Source organism: Chrysemys picta, chromosome 11 (assembly GCF_011386835.1).
Source record: "Chrysemys picta bellii isolate R12L10 chromosome 11, ASM1138683v2, whole genome shotgun sequence".
In the NCBI taxonomy this organism is placed as follows: Eukaryota; Metazoa; Chordata; order Testudines; family Emydidae; genus Chrysemys; species Chrysemys picta.
In genome coordinates this window covers 76,422,286-76,443,363 of record NC_088801.1, presented here as the reverse complement: position 1 = coordinate 76,443,363, position 21,078 = coordinate 76,422,286, and the positions used below count along the sequence as shown (strand labels likewise).

Below are 21,078 nucleotides of genomic sequence, written 5' to 3'. Positions count from 1 at the left end.
AGGCTCTAGTAGTTCTTTTACCCAATGTGAGTAATGCCCAGACAGACTCCGTCTTATCCATTCCATCGCTTATTATTTCTTTACAGTTTACCTCATTATTGACATACAATGCTACTCCCCCACCTTTACCTTTGATCCGGTCTTTCCTAAACAGCACATACCCTTCCATACCTGTACTCCAGTCATGACTACTATTCCACCACGTTTCAGTTATTCCTACAATATCCAGTTTCATTTCTCGGACCAGGAGCTCCAATTCCTCCATTTTGTTACCTAGGCTTCTCGCATTGGTGTATAAACATCTTAATTTATGCCTTTAGGCCTCTCTCACATTCATTCTCCCATTTGATATGGACACCGTACTGCTAGTATGACCCATTAGTCTGGTATCCACCCCCCCCTCCTTATGTCCAATCTCTTCCCCCTGGCTGTATCTGTTCTTATCTCATTGTCCTCCCTCTCAATGTTATAGTCTGGTGTGGAGATTAACTGGACATCTCCCAACCGTCTCCCCCAAATTCCTAGTTTAAAGCTCTTTTGATGAGATGAGCCAGCCTCCCTCCCAGAAGTCTATTTCCTTCCCTACTCAGGTGAAGTCTGTCCCGTGAGAACAGTTTTCTGTCCCCGAAAGCCTCCCAGTGGCCATACATCCCAAAGCCCTCTTTATAGCACCACGCCCTTAGCCAACTATTTGTCATCACAATCCTGTCACCCCTTTACTGCCCTTCTCTAGGAACAGGCAGAATCCCACTGAAGAGGATCTGAGCCTCGAATTCCTTAAGCGTCTTCCCAGCCTGGCATAATCTCCCTTGATTCTCTCTAGCGAGAACCTAGCCGTATCATTTGTTCCTACGTGAAGGATGATCAAGGGGTTCTTACCTGCTCCTTTTAGGATCCTTTTCAGCCGCAAGTCCACATCCCCTATCTTAGCGCCCGGGAGACAGCACACCCTTCTGTTCTCTGGGTCCGCCCTGGTTACAGGCCTGTCCAACCTCCTCAGTAAGGAGTCCCCAATCACGTACACTTGCCTTTGCCTGGTGGCAGTGCGATCTACTAATCTATCCCCTGTTCCCTCTAGTTGCAACCCCTGTCCATTCCTATTTTCCCTTATAGTCCCCCTTACGTCATCCTGTATCCTCCTGGGGCCCAGAATTGGTGCTGTCTCCATCAACTCCTCCCCTCTTTCTATGGGACTAGCTGCTCGTCTCTTTTTCCTCACCCTGCCCCCTTCAGTTACCACCTGCTGCACCCCTTCCTCGTTCTCCAAACACCCAAACCTGTTCCTGAGCTCTATTTCTCCTTCACTGGCCCTCCTTTTCCTTTGCCTGCTTCTCACAGTCACATGCTTCCACTGCCCTTGTTCTCCCCCGACATTCCCCCCTCACAGGTCTTAGCCCCTGCTACCACCTGTGCCCCTGAGCATTCCCCTTCAGCCCCCACTTGCCTTTGCTCCATCAGGTGCTCGAACCCCCTTCTAAACTCTATCAGGGTATCTACCTGCATCTCCAAGCCTCGGATCTTTTCTTCCAGCAGTTCTATTAGGCGGCAGTTCATGCACACATACCTCTGTTCAGGTACCGCTGCTAGGACCATGTACATACCGCAGCTGCCGCATGCAATCATCTGCATTGTCACCTGCGGCTTGGCTCATGGCTGCTGTTGCCTGGGCCCGCCTGCTCAGCTGTGCCCTCTGCACCTGGGGAAACACAGCACACAGGGCACCATGCCCTCCTGCCTCCCCTTCCACCTCCTCCAATGGAACTCCCACTCAAACTCCTGTTAGCAGCCCTGTTCGCTGCCTCCTGTGCTGCTGCTCGCAGCTGTTGCCGCTGCCTGGCTGGGTGGCCGCTTTTATAGGCCCTCTCCTCAGCCAAGCTCCACCCCCTAATCAGGGCTCAGCTGCCTGCCCAGCATGCTGCCCCTACAGGCCTCTACACATACAAGCAATGCAAAGACAGACGCAAATACAGGTACCTTCTCCTCCAATGGAACTCCCACTCAAAGATCTGTGTGTGTCAGGGCACTGGGGGTCTGTGTGGGGCATTGTTTAGTTGTGGTGGTGGGGCTGTGGGGAAGGGCACTGGGAGGGAGAGAGGAGAAATCTGTGTGTATTGGGGAACTAGCGAGTGGGGGGTTCTATGTGGGGTGCTGATGTGTATTAAGAGTTACCAGCTGGATTGAGGACTGATAGATTTGGACAGAATTTATATTGAATGGGCAAATGAAAAAGATCGCAGGCAAAAACAGTAAGGTTAGTTTAGCAGTCTTTGACATTTCGACCAATAAAGAAATTAAAATGCATTTGTAATTACATATCTTATTCTTGGCTGATAATCATTTATTGATATTTTTTAGGAAAATTTTCAATTTAAAACACAAACTTTTGTTTTTCTTTTTTTACTTATGATGTCTCTATCTGAAAACCCATATAAATTGACACAAATTGCAAATTAAAACTTTTTAAATGTATAAGCATTTTACTCACTTGGGCGCATTTGCCTCATGGCACACAAATTTGAACTCTGCTTCAAAAATTTGCACAGAAGAAATTTTTCTTTTACCTTAATTATACTATCTTCGGAGCCCGCTATAACATAGTACCAAGGTTCAATACAAAGTCATATCAAAGTTATACAAAAATGCATAATGCAGAGAGTTATCTACAACTGCATTGATTGACTGCTGGGTGCAGTAATATAGTGACCCCTGGACCTACAGGCTTTTTTAATAACTCGCCTTCTGTGAAGCATTTCCAGCAGCAGCAATTTCCTTAGAAATTTTAAAGCTTACTTTAGTAACTGTATCGTTCTCAGTGCTCACTTTCTTGAAAATTTTCTGTTCTCTACTAAGGTTTTTCGCTAAACTGGCTGCTTTAATTATTTTTTCATTTGGGCTCAATTTGGCGAGATTGGGATGCTTAGTTTCAAAGTGCCACCGAAGGTTGTATTCTTTCGAAACGGCTAACGTTTCGCGACACACGAGGCACAGTATTTTGTCTTTGGAAATAGTACATAAGTATTTATTCGTCCATTCAGTGTTGAAAACTCTGTGCTCTGATTCTATTTTTCTCTTTTTTTTTTCACTCATGGTATCCATTATGAAGCTCAAGATTTTGTTGAATAAATTCACACACAAGGGAAACACTCACAGTCACACACAAAGAGAAGAGATATCTCACGGCGCATGGCACACTAGCAAGGCACTGACGGCGTGTGGAAGCCTGTAGGGCCAGGGGTCACTATATTACTGCACACAGCAGTCAATCAATGCAGTTGTAGATAACTCTCTGCATTATGCATTTTTGTATAACTTTTATATGACTTTGTATTGAACCTTGGTACTATGTTATAGCGGGCTCCTAAGATAGTATAATTAAGGTAAAAGAAAAAACCCCCACTCGCTAGTTCCCAATACACACAGATTTCTCCTCCCTCCCTCCCAGTGCCCTTCCCACAGCCCCACCACCACAACTAAACAATGCCCCACACAGACCCCCAGTGCCCTGACACACACAGATCTCTGTCACTGCCCAGCACCCCCCAACAGGCCCCCACTGCCTAGCACCCCAAAACACACAAACCTCCCCCACTGCCCAGCGCCCTCCACACCCTCACAGCCCAGCACCCCCCGCACACCTCCCAGACACTCACTCCACCACACCCTTCCCCCTTCCCTGGCCGCACTCACCAGCCCTGCTGGGAGGTCTCTGGCTCCTAGGGTGAGAGCGGCAAGGGGAGTCTCCAGTGGTGAGCGGGAGCCGGTTCGCGGGAACCAGTTGTTAAATTTAGAAGCCCTTTTAGAACCAGTTGTCCTGCGCGGGACCGGTTCTAAAAGGGCTTCTAAATTTAACAACCGGTAAGTTGAAGTGACCAGGACCGTAGCTGGGGGGGAGCAGAGGGAGCGGCTGCTCCCCCTGAGCACATTATCCAAAAGTGGCGCCTTAGGAGCCGACCCCATGGGTGCTCCAGCTCTCCGCCCTGCTCCCCGGCCCCAGCTCACCTCCGCTCCGCCTCCGCCTCTGAACACTCCGCCCCGCTTCTCCCCCTCCCCCCGCTTCCCGTGAATCAGCTGTTCGCGCGGGAAGCCTGGGAGGGCAGAGAAGCAAGCGGCGGCTTCGCGCTCAAGCCCAGGGAGGCGGAGACGGAGCGGAGGTGAGCTGGGGTGGGGGGAGCCGCCCGCGCCACAGCAGGTAACCCGGGGGGAGGGGCGCGCACGGGAACCGCTCCCCGCCCCAGCTCACCTCCGCTCCGCCTCCCTGGGCCTGAGTGCGAAGCCGCCGCTTGCTTCTCAGCCCTCCCAGGCTTCCTGCACGAACAGCTGATTCGCGGGAAGCCGGGGGGCTGCAAGCTCAGACTGACCCAGTGCTCCAGGCACTGCGCGGTGGCAGCGTGGCCCGGCTCCAGCCCAGTGGCGCGGCTGTAGCGCCGCCAGCCACCTCCAGGCAGCGCGGTAAGGGAGCAGGGAGGGGATGTTGGATAGAGGGCAGGGGAGTTCAGGGAGGTGGTGGGGGGTGGATAGGCGTCGGGGCGGTCAGATGGCAGGGAACAGGGGGATTGAATGGGGGCAAGGGTCCCGGGGGGCAGTCAGGAAGGAGCAGGGGTTGGATGGGGTGGTGGGAGGCAGTCGGGGCAGGGGTTCCAAGGGTGGTCAGGGGACAGGGAGAAGGGGTGTTTGGATGGGGAATCAGGAGAGGAGTTGGATGGGGTGCGGAGGCAGTCAGGGGACAGGGAAAGGGGTGGATGGGGCAGGGGTTTCCGGGGGGGCATCAAGGAACGCGGGGGGTTGGATGGGGCAGGAGTCCGGGGGGGGAGGGTGGGCCAAAAAGCGCTCAGGACGGGGGCGGTGGCTGAGCCCGTGTCCCGCTGCGGGGGGGCGAGCGCTCCGGTGCTCGTGTCCCGCTTGGGGCAGTGGGGAGGGGCAGCCGTGCGCGCGGGCTCCGTGTCCCGCTTGGGGCCGGGAGGGCGGGGTTGGACGCGCGGCGGCGCGCGAGGGCTCCATCCCTGTGTCCCGTTTGGGTCGTGGGGGGTGGAGGTGTGGCAGCGCGCGAGGGCTCCATCCCAGTGTCCCGCTTAGGGCGGGGGCAGGTGGAGGCGCGGCGGCGCGCGAGGGCTCCATCCCATGTTCCGTTTTGGGGCGGGGGGGTGTGTGGAGGCATGGCGGCACGCGAGGACTCCATCCCCATGTCCCACTTGGGGTGGGGGCGGGTGGAGTCGTGGCAGCGTGCGAGGGCTCCATCCCCGTGTCCCTCTTGGGTCGGGGGGGGTTGGAGTCGTGGCAGCGTGCAAGGGCTCCATCCCCGTGTCCCTCTTGGGTCGGGGGGGGGGTGGAGGCGCGGCAGCGCGCAAGGTCTCCATTCCCGTGTCCCGCTTGCGGTGCGGGGCGGTGGTGGAGGCGCGGCGGCGCGCGAGGGCTCCATCCCCGTGTCCCGCTTGCGGTGCGCGGGGGTGGTGGAGGCATGGCGGCGTGCGAGGGCTCTATCCCCGTGTCCCGTTTGGGGCGGGGGGGGGTGTGGAGGGCGTGACGGCGTGCGAGGGCTCCATCCCCGTGTCCCGTTTGGGGCGTGGGGCGGGGTTGGAGGCGTGGCGGCGCGCGAGGGCTCCATCCCCGTGTCCCGCTTAGGGCGTGGGCGGGTGGAGGTGCGGCGGCGTGCGAGGGCTCCATCCCCGTGTCCCGCTTGGGTCGGGGGGGGGTGGAGTCGTTGGCAGCGTGCGAGGGCTCCATCCCCGTGTCCCGCTTAGGGCGGGGGGGGCGGGTGGAGGCGCAGTGGCGTGCGAGGGCTCCATCCCCGTGTCCCACTTGCGGCGCGGGGGGGGGGGGGGAGGCGTGGTGGCGTGCGAGGGCTCTATCCCCGTGTCCCGCTTGAGGCGGGGGGGGTGGAGGTGTGGCAGCGTGCGAGGGCTCCATCCCCGTGTCCCGCTTGGGTCGGGGGGCGGGAGGCATGGCGGCACACGAGGGCTCCATCCCCGTGTCCCGCTTAGGGCAGGGGCGGGTGGAGGCGCAGTGGCGCGCGAGGCCTCCATCCCCGTGTCCCGCTTGGGGCGCGGGGGGCGGAGGGGGTGGAGGCGTGGCGGCACGCGAGTGGCTCCATCCCTGTGTCCCGCTTGGGGCGGGGGTGGGGCCGGCAGCGCGCGAGGGCTCCGTGCCCGTGTCCTGCTTGGGGCAGGGGAGACAGTGGCGCGCGAGGGCGCAAAAATATCCTTGCGCCGGCATTGGGTTTGGGGGGGGCGCCTGAAAGCCCCGCCACCGCAGCTGGGCTCAGCCGCCCGCATTGCTGGCTCCTGTCGGCGGGCAGGCACGCCACCGCGGGCCGTATGTTGTGCAGGCCTGCTATATGGCATGAACCTGTTAGTCCCTCGTAGATTCGTCCACACTGCATCTACTTCTGCTGTCAAACCTTCTCGTGGCTCCATAGCATGAGAGGGCTAATGCACAGATTCCATCTCTTCCTACAAGGTCACAAAGAATGTATCAGAGATCGGAGGCTAATCAGAAGAAAGGGAAAAGGTCAATAATGCCGTGGCTGATGTAATGAACCAGCTGTCTTGCAACTCATCCTGTTATGGAAGGAAGACAGAGACGTGAGAGAAATGAGGATGCAAGGTGCCCCAGACATACATATGGGGCACTGCCAGTTGTGAGAATATGGGACTGAGCAACGCTCTGCAATCTCAGTTCAACAAGTCAACAAAACTTACCTCAGCAAAGATGGCAACTGAGGTGACCGTGTGCGTCTTCCTGCCCCACTTGGGCCTTGGGCCTGAAATCCTTCCCTCTCTCATGTGGGGCTCTGCAACATAAATACCCATGAGTAACAGGGACAGCAAGCTCTACAGAGCAAATCCGTACGGCAGATGGTAGAAAGAATAGCTTATACTATCTATCTATCTGTCTATCTATCATTACATGTTAATTCACTTATAGCATCTAGGCCTCCCCATTGTAGCTGAATGGCTCACAGTCAGAAGCTGCGACGTATCTGTTGAGGGGCTGGATTGTAGGATGAGAGTCCATGCATAGGCTCAGGCCAATGTCTTCCTATGTCACTGTCCAAAGTCTGGCACTAACATTCATATTCAGGCATCTAAACGAGTGGATTGATTTTCAGAGGAGCTGAACAGCCACGGCTTCGGCAGATTCGAGTGAGAAGTTCTTGGTATTCAGCATTTGAGAAAGGTCAGGCCATTTATTTAGGTGCCTGAGTGTGGCATTGCAGCCCCTGCCATGGGTCGTTTACAATGAATACGGAATCAACATCATCTCGGCACGACAACCAAGTTCAGGATCTAATCGAGCTGTATCCTCTCTGTACTGCTGTACGGTTGCGAAACATTGGGACTGCGCCACTCAGAGTGGGCAAAGCTGGCGGCTTTCCACATAAAATGCCAACGTTGTATATTGGGCATAGAGTGGAATGACTTCATTTGTAAAGCAGATGTTTATGGTCGCTCCGGTCTACAGACTACTGGGGCCATTGTCCGCAGACGGCGTCTTATGCTTTTCAGACATGTCGCGAGTATGCCACAAGATGTTCCGGCGAACGCCGTTCTCTGAGTGGCTCGTAACATCCGAGAGACAATTCCACCAATCAAGGGTTGCAGGCAGCCCAAAGGCAGGCCCCCTATTACATGGGTGCCTCAAGTCTATTCCGACGTTGGGCTCTCGGCCCGTCAAGCACAGGAACGGATCAATGGTGAACAACTGCTACGGCCGACCGTTCGGCTAAGCGTTGAAGAAGAAGTATGGATTTAGGTATCTAACTTTTGACATCCATGTTTGAAAGTGCTGGCCCAAGTGTCTAAAGAAAAGTGAGATTATATAATGTCAATGGATGGAGAGATGAAGGGTTTTATTTAACTGTCCAAGGGGAACTAGAGGCCTGGATCATACGAACAGCCATATTGGATCAGACCAGTGGTCCATCTAGCACAGCATTCCATCTTCTGACACTGGCCAGTGCCAGATGCTTCAGAAGGAATGAACAGAACAGGGCAATTTATCAAGTGATCCATCCCCATCATCCAGATTCCATCTCTTCCTACAAGGTCACACAGACTGTATCAGAGATCGGAGGCTAATCAGAAGAAAGGGAAAAGGTCATTAATGCCGTGGCAGATGTTATGAACCAGCTATCTTGCAACTCGTTCCATTATGGAAGGAAGACAGAGACGTGAGAGCAAATGCCCTTGGTTTTACACTAACAGTCTTGTCACCTTTTTGTTTAGCTGGAGCCAGTAGCCGTCATTCTGCTGAGTACTGGGGTCACTTAAACTCATCCCCAGCTGCCTACATCTCATGGGGAACAATGCAGGTAATTACCACAGGATCATGCAGACACTGGCTTCGGGGCTGGGGTGGTGGCTCAGCTGACCTCCTCCAGTCACCAACTTCTCTGTGGGAACTCAGGGCCCTCCTGAGTCCCATTGGTGGCTTTGGGAAGGGTCCGGGCCACCCAAGAGATCTCTGTCAGGAGCATTTTCCCTTTCCTCCTGGCCAGTCAAGCAGCAGAACAGGTTCCTGAATCTAGCTCCTAGGGTCTGAGGTGACTGGTTTCTGCCACCATCCCGAACTTGCTGAATGGCCCGTGAGACACTGACACAGACAGAGGAATCCGGATCTTGCTGCAGGCCACTGAGAGCTGAGACAGAGAGAGGAAGCTCAGGTCAAAACACATATCGTATTAGCATGCCCTAGCACCTGCACCATGGGCCTCTGTATCTTCCACAGGGGCGGCTCTATGTTTTTGGCCACCCCAAGCACGGCAGTCAGGCGGCCTTTGGTGGCATGCCTGCGGGCGGTCCGCTGGTCACGTAGATTCAGCGGCGTTTCTGTCGGTGATCTGCTGGTCCCGCGCCTTCAGCGTACCTGCCGCCGAATTGTCGCCGAAGCTGCGCGACCGGCGGTCCTCCCGCAGGCATGCCGCCGAAGGCTGCCTGACTGCCGCCCTCACGGCGACCGGCACTCCGCCCCCCGTGGCTTGCCGTCCCAGGTACGCACTTGCTGCGCTGGTGCCTGGAGCCGCCCCTGATCTTCCACAGCAACTAACTCCTCCCAGATGCTCTGGACCCACCAGGGCTATCAGTGTCATCGCCAGCTGATAACCGCTTAAGTCCTCAGGGACATCTGCCCTTGGCAGCACCATCTTCCACTGCATTCTGGGGCATCCACCTCCTTAGCACCATCTCCCTGACACATGCCAGGGCCTCTCACCCTGCCTGGCATTTACTTTCTCCTGGTAAAACCTTCTGGCACCTGGAGATGGAAGTGACGCCTGACATCAGAGAAAACAAAGCTGGGACTGATGTCCAGGCTCTCTCAACACTACCTCTGGCCACGTCTAAATTGAACTCAATGCAGCAGCATGGCGGGGGAGTTGCACTTTTTCCTAGACTGGTTCACAAGTGGGAGGGATAGCTCAGTGGTTCGAGCATTGGCCTGCTAAACCCAGGGTTGTGAGTTCAATCCTTGAGGGGGCCATTTAGGGAACCGGGGTTTAAAAAACAAACACTATCTGGGGATTGGTCCTGCTTTGAGCAGGGGGTTGGATTAGGTGATCTTCTGAGGTCCCTTCCAACCCTGATATTCTACAAGGAGCATGAGCTCTCCTTCCACATGCAAACACAGCCATGTGGCAACTACTTACACTGAAGTATCAGCTCCTTCTCTTGCCTGACCATGGCGGGCTCTGAGCTTTGAACAGTGCAACCTGGAACGTACAATGGAAATGAATCTTGCAGGAGTTTTCACCTCCCCTGGGGCTACCTTTTAAAAAATGTCAGTCTTTCCAACAAGCAAAACAGCTTTCAAGTGGTCCCTGGGATAATCAGACAAGTCCACAAGCTCCAAGACAAAGAGGCTCATGTCTTGGAAGATATAGAGAGCCTGATTGCCAATGGCTATGGTATTGCTGCAGTCCCACAGGGATTCCAGTCGGTGGAGCTGGAGGGTAGGGTTGTAATTTGCTCCAGGCCTTTTGATATAATCCCCAGCCCAACTGCCTCAAGGGCAGGAAATCTAGACATTAGGATCCCAGGGGGTTAATTCTTGCTGCTAGTGCCCTCCAAGCAGAACACGGGACAACCTCTCAGATAGAAGTTGCTTAAGAAAAGTCGTGGTTACCGATAAAGATGGCTGCTGCCCGTCGTATTGGAGCCTGGGGGCTTTGGAGGTGATCCAGACATTGGAGCAAGATGTCAGATACGCTCTTGAGCTTCAGCACCTAGGAATAGAAACCAAAGAAGCTTCTTGTTGCTGGGGCCGCAGGGTGAGGAGAAGAGAGATTTCATCTCCAGGTAGCTGCTTGGCTTGGAGGGGTGGGAAGAATGCAGCTCTCATCTCCATGTATCCTGGGGGCGACCATCTACATGCCAGGGAGTCATTAAATGACCATTTCAAAGTGTCACCAGACACATTGCTGGTGTCTGAGCTGCTGGCACTGCAGGGCTGGAGCCTGGCACTAGAGAACACTGAAGCCTGGTTGTATGGGCTTCATCTGGGGAGGACATTAGAGAGGGTGCAGAGCATAGGAAATACGGTGCAGAAGTGGCCAATGGGCTGGGGTAAGGTGAAAAATGGGGACATCCAGTTTCCTGCAGGATTCGGAAGGCATTTTTGCCATCAACTGATTCTTTATGTTGTGAGCTTTCACCTCCGTACTGAACTCCTGGCCAGGTCTGGCTGTTCAGATCTGACAGGCACTGGGAGGAGAGGGGGAGCTGGGTGCTTCTAAGAGGAAGCCAGAGTGCAGTATGCTAGTACTAGACATGCAATCAGAGCAGTGAGTGAGGGAACACGTTTCCGGTCCCACATCTAGAAGCAGCACTCACGAGAAGCCGATTGTTCACTTACAAAGTGCTGGCAGATCTTGTCCACCACCCGGGGATGGGTGTGCCAAGCCTTCTTGCTGTTAATCTGCTTAGGACAAGACCATCCCAGGAGCTGAAAACACCCAGCCAAGGCTTTCTGACACCTCTGCAACACAAGATGGGACAAGGAGAGTTTGCATCATGAGAAGAGCTGGAATCTGTGGTAACTCTGCAGTGAAAAGCCAGCTGAAATGATCAATGAGGGAAAGGAATGTGGGGGTCACATGGTATCCTGCTGACCCTTGGTGTCTCTTTGTTCCTATTAGTGGAGGCTCCTGGCGTTTGATCTTAGGAAGTGGCTGCTGGGAGCCATAAAACATCTCCACTTGTGTGTCCATTGAAGGCCAGGGAACTTGCTTGGGTAAGCGGGTAGGGCTGAGATTTTTCACTTTTGGGAGGCGGCTCTGGAGACAGACCTAGCAGGAGAGCTGGAGCAGTCAGGGCCTGCTGCACCAGGGAGCACATGGCAGCGGGACTCACCTTGCCCACGTCAGGGTCCTCGTCCTGTAAGTGAAGGAGCAGTGGGACCAGGCTGCGGGTCACTTCCTCCTGCAGCAGGGGCTTCTGCCTCCTCTTCACTGTGTTAAGCAACTCTGTAAACAGCATGATGGCAGCAGAGCGCACCTGGGGTCTCACCTGTGATGGACACACAACCATGAGGGGATCTCACCGAGGGAGCTTCACACTCTCCTTACAGGGTGAGCTCGGCACAATGCAAACCACAGATAGGGGCCAGTCTGACTAATAACTCCATGGTCTGCCCACCAAGAGGGCACCCATTTGCAGAAAGGTTTGGGTGGAGGGGCAGACAACACAGGTTAGGACAGTGGTTCCTAAATTTCCCTGGAGGCCTCCTGTAAGTGCTGGCTCCATCCACAGTGAAGGGCTCTTTGGGGGGTTTCTTTAATGGGTTCAACACTTTCATAGTTTCATAGCATTTAAGGGCCATTCATTCATCTAGACTCCAAAGCACAGTACATTACATTTCACCCCATGACCACTACATTGAGCATGTTAACTTGAGTTAGATTAAAGCAGATCAGTCCTCAGGAGACCAAACGGTTGCATGCCACACACAGAGAACACGAGAGACAGAGGTGTCACCAATGCCTGAGGCCCAGGCAATGGCTCGGAACTGATCAGGTCAGATATGCCACCACTACGACTCCAGAGTCACAACACTGCCTGGCTGGGGATGGGCAGGTCAAGAGCCCCTGACTTACAGCATCGAGTAAGGGGATTAGCTTCCTGGCCACGCTGGTGAGCTCACTCCCATCCAGGCTCTGCAGAAGGTTCTGAACAGCTGAGATGGCCTCCAGAATACTCCCATCATCCATCTCATCCGAGCCCCAAAGGATGGCAGGCAGCAGGGCCTTGACTTGTTCCACCTACACACACACACACATGGGGGGGCTCATCAGATCTCCCAGCCCTCCAGTGAGTACATGCCACAGTGCCAGGGCTGTGTTTATTCTACCCCATGGCACCAAGTCAGAGAGAAGCTCCGTCTCCACAGTCGGAGGCGTGGTGCTTTAGAATCGATGGGGATGCCTGACGAGGCAATCAGTGAATCCTAACCCCGTCCCGGGTCGTTCTGGTGTAGGGCGGGCAAAGCTGTGGTTTGCTTCGGGGCTTTTCTCTCTTTTCTACGTGCTATTAATTATTATTATAGCAGATGCTGGCAGCAATCTCCATAGTTAAGGCTGGTACACAGTTTCCATTCTAGTTGCTCCTTTTGATACGCTCCTAAAAACATTCCCTTTTTGGATGGAAATGTTCCATGCTGTCTCCCCAGTCAATTGTGATTTTTTCCTGGGGTGATTGCGTCTCTGAGCTGTAGGGCAGTTTTTCCACTTACAAACAAACAAACAAAAACTTCTAGCCACCTTCTTTTCCCATGCAGACAATCCCCCAAATGGTGAAACCTGGGGGAAAAAATCAACCTGGCCCATGGTGAGTCCTAGGTGAGAGCTGAACCCTCTGCAAAGTTTGAGAAACTTGGACCTGATAGTGCAAGGCATTGAAATATCATTTGGGGGCAGGGTCACAAACACTCTCTAAGAGAGTGCTCTGCGTCTCTCAGGGCCAGAGACTTTGGGGCCAGCCAGCCCCATGCATTAATCAGATGCAGCGGAGGAGGAGAGAACTATTTTGGGCTGTCAGGAAGGAAGGGGAAGCAGGAGCAGGGGGGAGTGGCTCCTAGAGTACCCTGGGAGGGAAGGCAGGGGGAATCTGATGGGGGAAAAGGGCCTCCAGGGAGGAAGCCTTGGGAAGCAGTCCTCCCCCAAGAGAACAAAGAACTCCGCAGAGCCTGGGGGCAAAAAGCTTGCAGAAGGGGTGCCCAGGAAGGGGGCCAAAGTTAAGTTTTCTTATGTTTACTAAGGACAGGGTGGAACCTTTGTTGAGTGAGCTCAGAAGAGGAGATGTGGTAATGGCAGAAGATCCTGTTTCTGATTTTTAGTCCATTGGACACTGTCAGGTTTGATTCTGAGGGTTTTATCTTTGGCCTTCAAAGGCTTGTTTGTCTTAATAAATGAGCCTGAATAAGGGTGTTATTGAACGAGGTGTTTGTGAAGTCAAGCCGAGGAGGGGAAAACTGAGGCAGTGCTGCAATGTTGGGTCTTGCCACTGGAGGGGGCGATGAGACAGGGCCCTGTGTGCTCGCTAAGGTCTTTAGACCAATCAAGGTCTTCCTTTGTGACAGCACCAGGAATGGTCTCTCCAAGAAGGAACAAGAATGCTGCTGGGGTAATTTGCATGGGGGAGAATTAGGGTTACCATATCTGAACTTTCAAAGAGAGGACACTCCATTGGTGGGGGGGTAGCCCTGCCCCCTAGCCACTCCCTCCCACTTCCCGCCCCCTGACAGCCCCCCCAGAACCCCCGACCCATCTAACCCCCCCTGCTCCCTGTCCCTGACTGTCCCAACCCCTCTCCACACCCCTGCCCCCCTGACAGCCCCCCCGAACTCCCGACCCATCCAACCCCCCCCCCCGCTCCCTGTCCCCTGACTGCCCCCCTTCTCCAACTCCCCGGCCCCCTTACCGTGCCACTCGGCTTAGAGCAGGTGTCTGGCTCCACGCCCCAAGGAGCGCCCCGCCCGAGTGCTGCCGAGCGGCGTGCTGAGGCGGTGGAGGGGGGGGGGAGTGGGGGAGGGGCTCTGGCCGCCGCTGCCAGCCCCGCCGCCGCGTTCCCTCATAGGTGCACAGCCTGCCCCCCAGCGCTGCCGGGCGGCGTGCTACGGCTGCAGGGGATGGGGGGAGTTGGGAAGGGGCTTTGGCTGCCGACGCCCCAATGCGAGGGGCGCTCGGCCGCCCTGTCAGCCGCTTTTCGGTCGATAAATAGCCGACTGGGGGGAAATCCCGGACATTTTTAGATTTTTAGAAATCCCCCCCGGACGGCTATTTAAAGAGCGAAAAGCCGGACATGTCCGGGGAAACCCGGACGTGTGGTAGCCCTAGGAGAATGATAACGTCCACCTGAAATCCAAGCAGTAAAATCCCATCTAAAATACTCTCCGAGGAAAGATCTGCATTGAGGGGCCGTTGTGATCCCCGTTCCTGCTGGGGAAATGGAGGCACCGAGAGGGTCAGCAAGCCAGCAGCAGAGGTGGGCTCAGAACACTGTGCCTCACTGCCTGCCCAGAACTCAGTCCACTGGGTCACAGCCACCTCGTCGTTTTCCAGTTAACCAAGCCTGGGCTCTCACCTTCCCTGGTTGGGTTGCCAGGATGCTGAGTCCTCTTAGACCAAGTGAACGGAAAACTGGGCTGGGGTGTTTTGTCCACTCCTCGAGACGGTCCAAAGTGTCTGGATGTGGGAGCTTCTTGGCCTCTTCGTAACGCAGAAGCTGAAAACAACACAGAGCGAATCAGCAGCAGGTGCTTACCGGAAAACTTTGTGTGTCGGTTCTGTGGAGAGGCATCATAACCTCCATGTTGTACCGTCCATTGCTATACATCAGCCCCACTTTGTGTGTGACACCCAGTCCTCCCACTGACTTCCTGGCCGTTAGCACTAGACTCAGCCATAGGCGTTAGCAGAGCTGCTCTACCCTCCAGGAGAACATGTAGGGCAACAAAATGTTCAGTGACCATTTGTATGGCGGACTCTTGTGCATCTGGGGGTTTGCCAAGAGCAGCCGAACCCCTCGTGGTGACCCTGTGAAGCAGAACAAGCCGCTCTGAGATAATGCGAAAGCTGGGACTGAGAAATCAAACCCCTGAGTTGAAATCCTGACCCCACTGAAGTCAGTGGAAGTTTTGCCATTGATCGCAATGGGCCCAGGATTGGACTCCTGGTGAGGAGAGAATTAAACCCCATCCCTTAATGAGTTAGATGAGGAGACAATCCCTGAAAACTGTCAATAGGAACTAGCCAGACAGAACCCGTGGAAATGGGGAGGACAACCTAGCGATGGACTATAGAGCCACCTCATTCCTGGTGATGTGCCTCTAACTAACCCATCCAATAGAGAAGGTTAAAGATTGCTCGCCACATTCAGAGCTAATGATCCTGCATCTGGGGGAGCTTTTACCATGATCCTCTCTCCTCCATACCCACTCTCAATGCCCCTCTTTGCTTTTCCTTAGTGACTTCGCAGGGAGGAACCTTTCATGGACCTGCAGAAAGGCTGATGCCGACAGGAGACCCAGCTGCCCTTCGGGAGAGTCCAGGCTGATGCTGTTCTACAGAACCTTAGTTTCTTGGATATTCCCATCAGGCTCCTGATTACAACTTTGGAGCAACCAATGATCCCCTAAAGGATCCATCTCAGATTTTACACTGAGCGTGCTGGGACAGGACTGGGGGAGCCTAGTCAGTGCTGCATGGACACCTGGCAATGTGGACATGACCAATAAAGCTCATCGTTTATGTAGCGCAATAATGAGTCTCAAAGGCTTGATTTAAGGAGTTGCTCACTAATCTAGGACACAAGACCCAATTGCTCTCATCAGCTAATGAAACTTACTTCTACAAAGAAGGCCATCATGGTCAGCCTGTGTTTCTTATCACCTCTGTCGAGGAGCGGGATCACTAGGTCCAGCAGCATCCTTGTGGTCTCAGGGCAAGCATAGTGCACCATGGCTCTGTGACACAAAGCAGAAATACCTTTGTTAGTAAGGGAAGAAGCACATTCTGCAACAAGGGGGTGAGGGGTCAGCTTGGGGCCACATGGCAGCCCAGAAGTGAGGAATGTTTCATTCTGGAATTGCCCCCACTAGCAGGACTGACTGCATGGAAAACGCTTGTGTATTACCTGGCCAGCAGGCTCACCCCACGGAGGTGATCTTGGGGGCTTTGTAGGAGGATCCAGCCTTGCTCCTTCTCCATAACAGTCAGCTCGGAACGGCAGCCAACACAGAGAAGCAGCATCTTTATAGCCTCCACTGCAGAGCTAGATTCAAACAACACACCAGCGTGACTGAGTGCCAGGAGCCCCCTCATGGTAGGTCTGTCAGGGAGTGACGGATTCACTTGTGTGTGGAAAGACACACCAATGGTTTAAATAGAGCTTAGGAAGGCACAGGTTCGTGACTGGGGTTCCTAGGCACTATAGTAATACAATTTAATAATATGAAGAAAGAGAAAGAGTTCTGAGCAAATCCTACAGACAATTGCACATCAGCACTAGGGCACGTCAATGTCACAGAACAGGAGAACTTCAGCCCTTTAGTGTCGGACCCACATTCCTTTGACACACTGGCAAATTGGCTCCCACTAATTTCTCCCCATAGCTGCTGGGATAGTCTTTCTACTTCCTCTGCAGTGCATTGGTCGGTATGTCATTTACCACTGAGAGACACCCTTGCAACCTAAGCCCTGCCTGCTAACTCCCTCAGAATTAGAGAGTTATGGAAAACCTGCAGGGGCCACATGAGAGCTGGAGAAGAGAACTATGACTTCTCTATGACTGTCCATGTAATTAGACCGTTGACTTTCCAGTAGGCGCAGTACCTGGTGTGGAGGCTCTGCCGGCTGCTTTCCCTTCCAGAGACTTTATCCCCTGGTATGCTCTGTCCCAGGCTGAAATGGATTTCGACAAGAAGAGCCATTAGCAGCTGAGGATAGAGGCGGGTTGTGGCATCTCTGGACTTGCTCACCGAGATCATCTCATAGAGGGCGCATGTGGCCTGAAGAGGGAACAAGACAGACACAAGCTTACTTGGAAATCCTACTCCCTCCTGCGTCAGTTCTCAGGACTTCCTGCTTATGTGCTATGAAACTCCCCTGATTCATGGAGAAACAAACCGAGTTAAACTGCCCCGAGCAGCAGGGCGGGGGAAGCCGGGCACTGGCAGGTTGAAGGCTTTGCCTTGTGGAGTCTGGTGACATTGCCACACAGGGGACCTAGCTTTGATTTCGGATCTCGCAGAGCTTCCTGACCTGCAGGGGCTGCAGAGACAGCATGCTTGGGGTGGGGGTAATGCCTCATGGGACTAAGAATGGGAGAGAATAAATTAATGAAGAGAAGAGTGGCTCTTTCATCAGCTTCCTCGGCATCTTTCTTCTCCCTCATTTGGACTTCCACCGTCATTCTTTCATGCTTGCATTGTTTCTTGGCTTCCAAGTGCCTCAGAGGGGCCTTTTCTTCTGCATCTGGGGTCTAGGGGGGCTGAGACCCTGCTTTTTGGTCAAAGTCCATGAGCAAATCTCTCAGTTCGTGTTCTGCGGCTTTCTTCTTAACAGATAGCCCCCTTTCTTTACATGCTTTTTCAAGTTCTTTTGAGTCAAGACTCTCAGAGGATTGTGATTCACCCATTGTAACTCATCTTTAACCCTTAAAACTTTCCATATCAAATTTAAACTTTAAATAGTGTTGGGTTATGATCTTTAAGCCCAATTGACCTGTGGCATGTGACTCCTGTGCTGACTACGGCAATTGTCACGCTCTCTGGAGTGGTTCACAACCGTGAGTGCCAATCTTAGATCAGACTGCCATAAAACAGGGCAGGCACCCCAAACTAGTAGTATATTCTATAACTGGATTTCACAAAGCCAGTAACAATTGTGCATTCCTGGATTACAGTACCAGTTTTACCAAGGACAGTCTTACCACAGACAGTCCCCTTAGACATTCCAGCCTATCTTGCCACCCAGACAAACTGAACTTTGTGATTAAAGGTTATTAAAACCAAAAATCACACCACATCAGGTTACTCCCAACCCCAAAGGGTCAGTCACTTACCCTAGGTCAATTGGTACTCTGGATCTCACACCAAAAACAACACTGGCAGCCAATTCTCTAGTAAACTAACTAAAGATTTATTAGCTAGGAAAAATAAATGAGAGTTATTGAGAGGTTAAAGGAGGTAAAATACATTAACAGGTGAGTCAAAATTTGTAAATCCCAAATGATAGCGGAGATGTAGTAATCTCTTGGTTTCCTAAAAGTCTTTTCAGGAACCCAGATGTTTCTGGGGATCTCCATTTTGCATTTGGCATCTTCCCTGTAAGAGTCCAAACAGTCAGAGATACAGGATCATTCCTTGACATCTGTTTTATAGCTTTTCCAGAAACCAATCTGAACAGTGTCTTTACCCAAGTGGGTTCTGATGAGCAGGAAATTCAGACTTAGTCTGTGAATTCCCGTTGTCAAACACAGTAGCCCTTGCTTTGAAGTTAGCAGTCTTCTTCATTTACATTTCCAAGGCTCCAGTTGTGTTTGATGGGTAATTTAATTACAGGGATATACACGATGCCAATGTAATGTAATAGCAAACAAGAATCCTTCATTAGTTTTCATAAACTTTACACATCAAGTTCATTCTCATCTTTTAACACCAACGCACACTTTTGATCTAGGGTTAACTAATTACAGGGATATACACAATACAATAGCAATCAACAGGTTATAAAGATAAGTGTTTCCTTTAACTTTTCCTTTGCACTAAACAAACACACAGGTGAACTGCCTGATTACACTACAATAGCTTTTGACGTCTTTGATTTCTGTTAGCATCTGAGTGAATTAGCCTGCAACCCTATCCTGAGCTGCACCAAGGCAGACAGCGTCACAGGGGTTTCTCAGAGCTCCAACATGGATGCGATGAATGGAACCCTCCCCCAAGGGTTTGTCAGGACATTATGGAGTAGCCCCAAAACGGAGGGGATAGTCTGTCCCTGTAAAGGTAGCGGTGCTAGGGGTCAGCCCACCCTTGTCACGTGGCGTGGCCCAGTCAGATTTTGAGGTGTCTGATGTACGTAAGGAGCTGGGAAATACTGGTAGGGAAGAAGTGGTCCAAGGAATAAGTCGTGCTCAGGAGGAACTCCTGTTATGTTTCTGTAAGGACCTGGGACCAGGAGCCTTGCAAAATGGGAGGGCCAGGACTCCCCTCTCTCCCAGTGAATTGGGATGAGCTTTAGGAAGGGGCTCAGCATACATGTTGCCTCCTCCCTCCTAGCAGAGAAAACACCAGCAGGAGAAGGCTGAACCCAGGGGTGCTGGAACACGTTGTGTAGTGGGGGTGCTGAGAGCCATTGAACCAAACTGTAAACCCTGTATATGATGGAAACTGCTTCAAGCCAGGGGGTGCTACAGCACCCCCGTTCCCCCAGTTCCAGCACCTATGCCTGAACCCTCTGAGCCTGAGGACTGACTGGGGGAAAAGGGCCACCAGGAGAATCTGGCTAAGGCCCCACAGTTGGCTAACTTATAACCCAGCATAAAGGAGGAGACTGGGGGAGTCCTGCCTGCAGGAGAGGTGGAGGGACTGCCTGAAGTAAATGCCACCTCCAGGAGGAAGGCTAGGGGGCAGGGACTCCTATCTTATGGAGGGAAACCAGAAGGACTGTTTGAAACACAGCCCAGCTGCTGCCAGGGAGGCTGGGAACAGCTTTGAGGAAGTTCCTCAGAAGTTGGGTGGGAAGAAGTCACAAGGAGCCACAAATCCAGGGCAGGAAAAGCAGAAGCTGCAGACCCATGGGAGTTGCTAACAAGCAGGAAAAAGGGAGGAGCAGCTCAGGGAAGTGGTGAGGGATTGAAGGAACAGTCCTTAGCAGCCTATCATGGGGTCCGTGGGCTGGAACCCAGAGCAGAGGTCAGGTCTGGGTTCCCCAGCAAGAGGCAAAGTACCGACCTCAGGACTCAGAGACCAAGAATGATGAGGCTCAGATGGGGGCTGAGGGCCTGGCACAGAGACCACTACATGTTGGGTTTTCCCATATTGGACTTTTCTGTTAACCCTGGAAGAGGTGACGTGGCCAGAGGGCCAGACCATGGAACCTGCGGAGTGTTGCAGAACCAGGAGGCTGGACAAGAGGACACCAGTGTGGAATAAGCCCTGCAACATCATGTCCTGGCATGAGGAGGCGCGTTGGCGGTGAGTGTGCCGTGTGACGGAGACATAGGATAGATTTAACTGTATGGGGCTATGGATGTTCGAACAGGGACTTACGGCAGCAGACGTGTGAGAGGCTTGGTGCTCAGAGCTGTGGTGACTCTGCAGCTTCACAACCAGGTTCTCCATCACCTGTCCTCCGAGGGCCGGGTCAGCAGATAGGAACTGCCACAGCTCGGCCGCATTGCTAGAAATTCAGAAATATGGCAACATGAGGGACTGGATGGCTTAGGAGAAAAGCTATTAAACCTCTTCACCAATGTAACCTCTTTGTAAGAGAAATCCTCCTGTGGAGCCAACGCCCTGCCCAGCAGTCCAGTCCCCAGAGCTTGTGCAATTCAATGTGGAGCATGAACAAGGACTCCATGGACCTCAGATTGAGAATCACTGACACAGGATATGGAGCATTTCAGCTCAAGGCTGCCAGTGTGAATCTGGCCTCAATTGGTCACGACCTGTTACTGGCTGATGGCTAATACCGAGAGGCTGATGGCTAATGGCTAATACAGCTTCTCTGGCAGCAGATGTCCTATATGAAATGAACTAAGGGTCTCGGACCAGTGCCCAGTGCACGCTGTCCACATTACAGAGTCAACCACCACACTTGGCCCTTGTTGGTAGGTTCAGGGATTGAACGGGACACGGAGGCTGAATGAGCCTTTCTTGCCTAGTCGGCAGCCCCTCCAGCTATGAGCTCAGAGTGTTGTTAGGGGCAGTGTGGAGGAAGCTTCATCATCACTTCCTGGGCTGCAGCTGAGATCTTCATTATCCAAGGGTGTCAATGGGGCACCTTTCACCAGCATTAAATTCCCTTTAAAAAAAAAAGGGAGCGGGCATGCAGCAGCGTGGCCCAGATCTCCGCAGCGCTCAGCCAAC

The 21,078-nt window shown here is 53.2% G+C and overlaps 1 protein-coding gene across 1 annotated transcript; it reads right to left on the bottom strand.

Moving 5' to 3' along the window:
- Positions 1-5,893: 5,893 nt before the first annotated feature.
- LOC135974413 (maestro heat-like repeat-containing protein family member 7) lies at positions 5,894-20,802 on the bottom strand. The gene is made up of 11 exons (XM_065562238.1): positions 20,260-20,802; positions 16,820-16,995; positions 16,122-16,259; positions 15,834-15,951; positions 14,571-14,711; positions 12,086-12,250; positions 11,343-11,498; positions 10,846-10,968; positions 10,117-10,216; positions 9,641-9,703; positions 5,894-8,635 (listed from the first exon to the last, which is right to left on the bottom strand). Exons 1-11 carry the CDS (start codon positions 20,329-20,331, stop codon positions 8,400-8,402), a joined length of 1,488 nt encoding a protein of 495 aa, XP_065418310.1. The 5' UTR covers positions 20,332-20,802; the 3' UTR covers positions 5,894-8,399.
- Positions 20,803-21,078: the final 276 nt, after the last annotated feature.

Bases quoted from the DNA above. Each gene is read 5' to 3' on its own strand.
- LOC135974413 (XM_065562238.1), bottom strand. From the start codon at position 20,331: ATGGAGAACCTGGTTGTGAAGCTGCAGAGTCACCACAGCTCTGAGCAC. The intron at 15,952-16,121 runs GTAATACACAAG...TTTGTGTCACAG, and splicing joins GGGGTGAGCCTGCTGGCCAG to AGCCATGGTGCACTATGCTT. The intron at 10,217-10,845 runs GTAAGTGAACAA...TTCTATTCCTAG, and splicing joins ACAAGATCTGCCAGCACTTT to GTGCTGAAGCTCAAGAGCGT.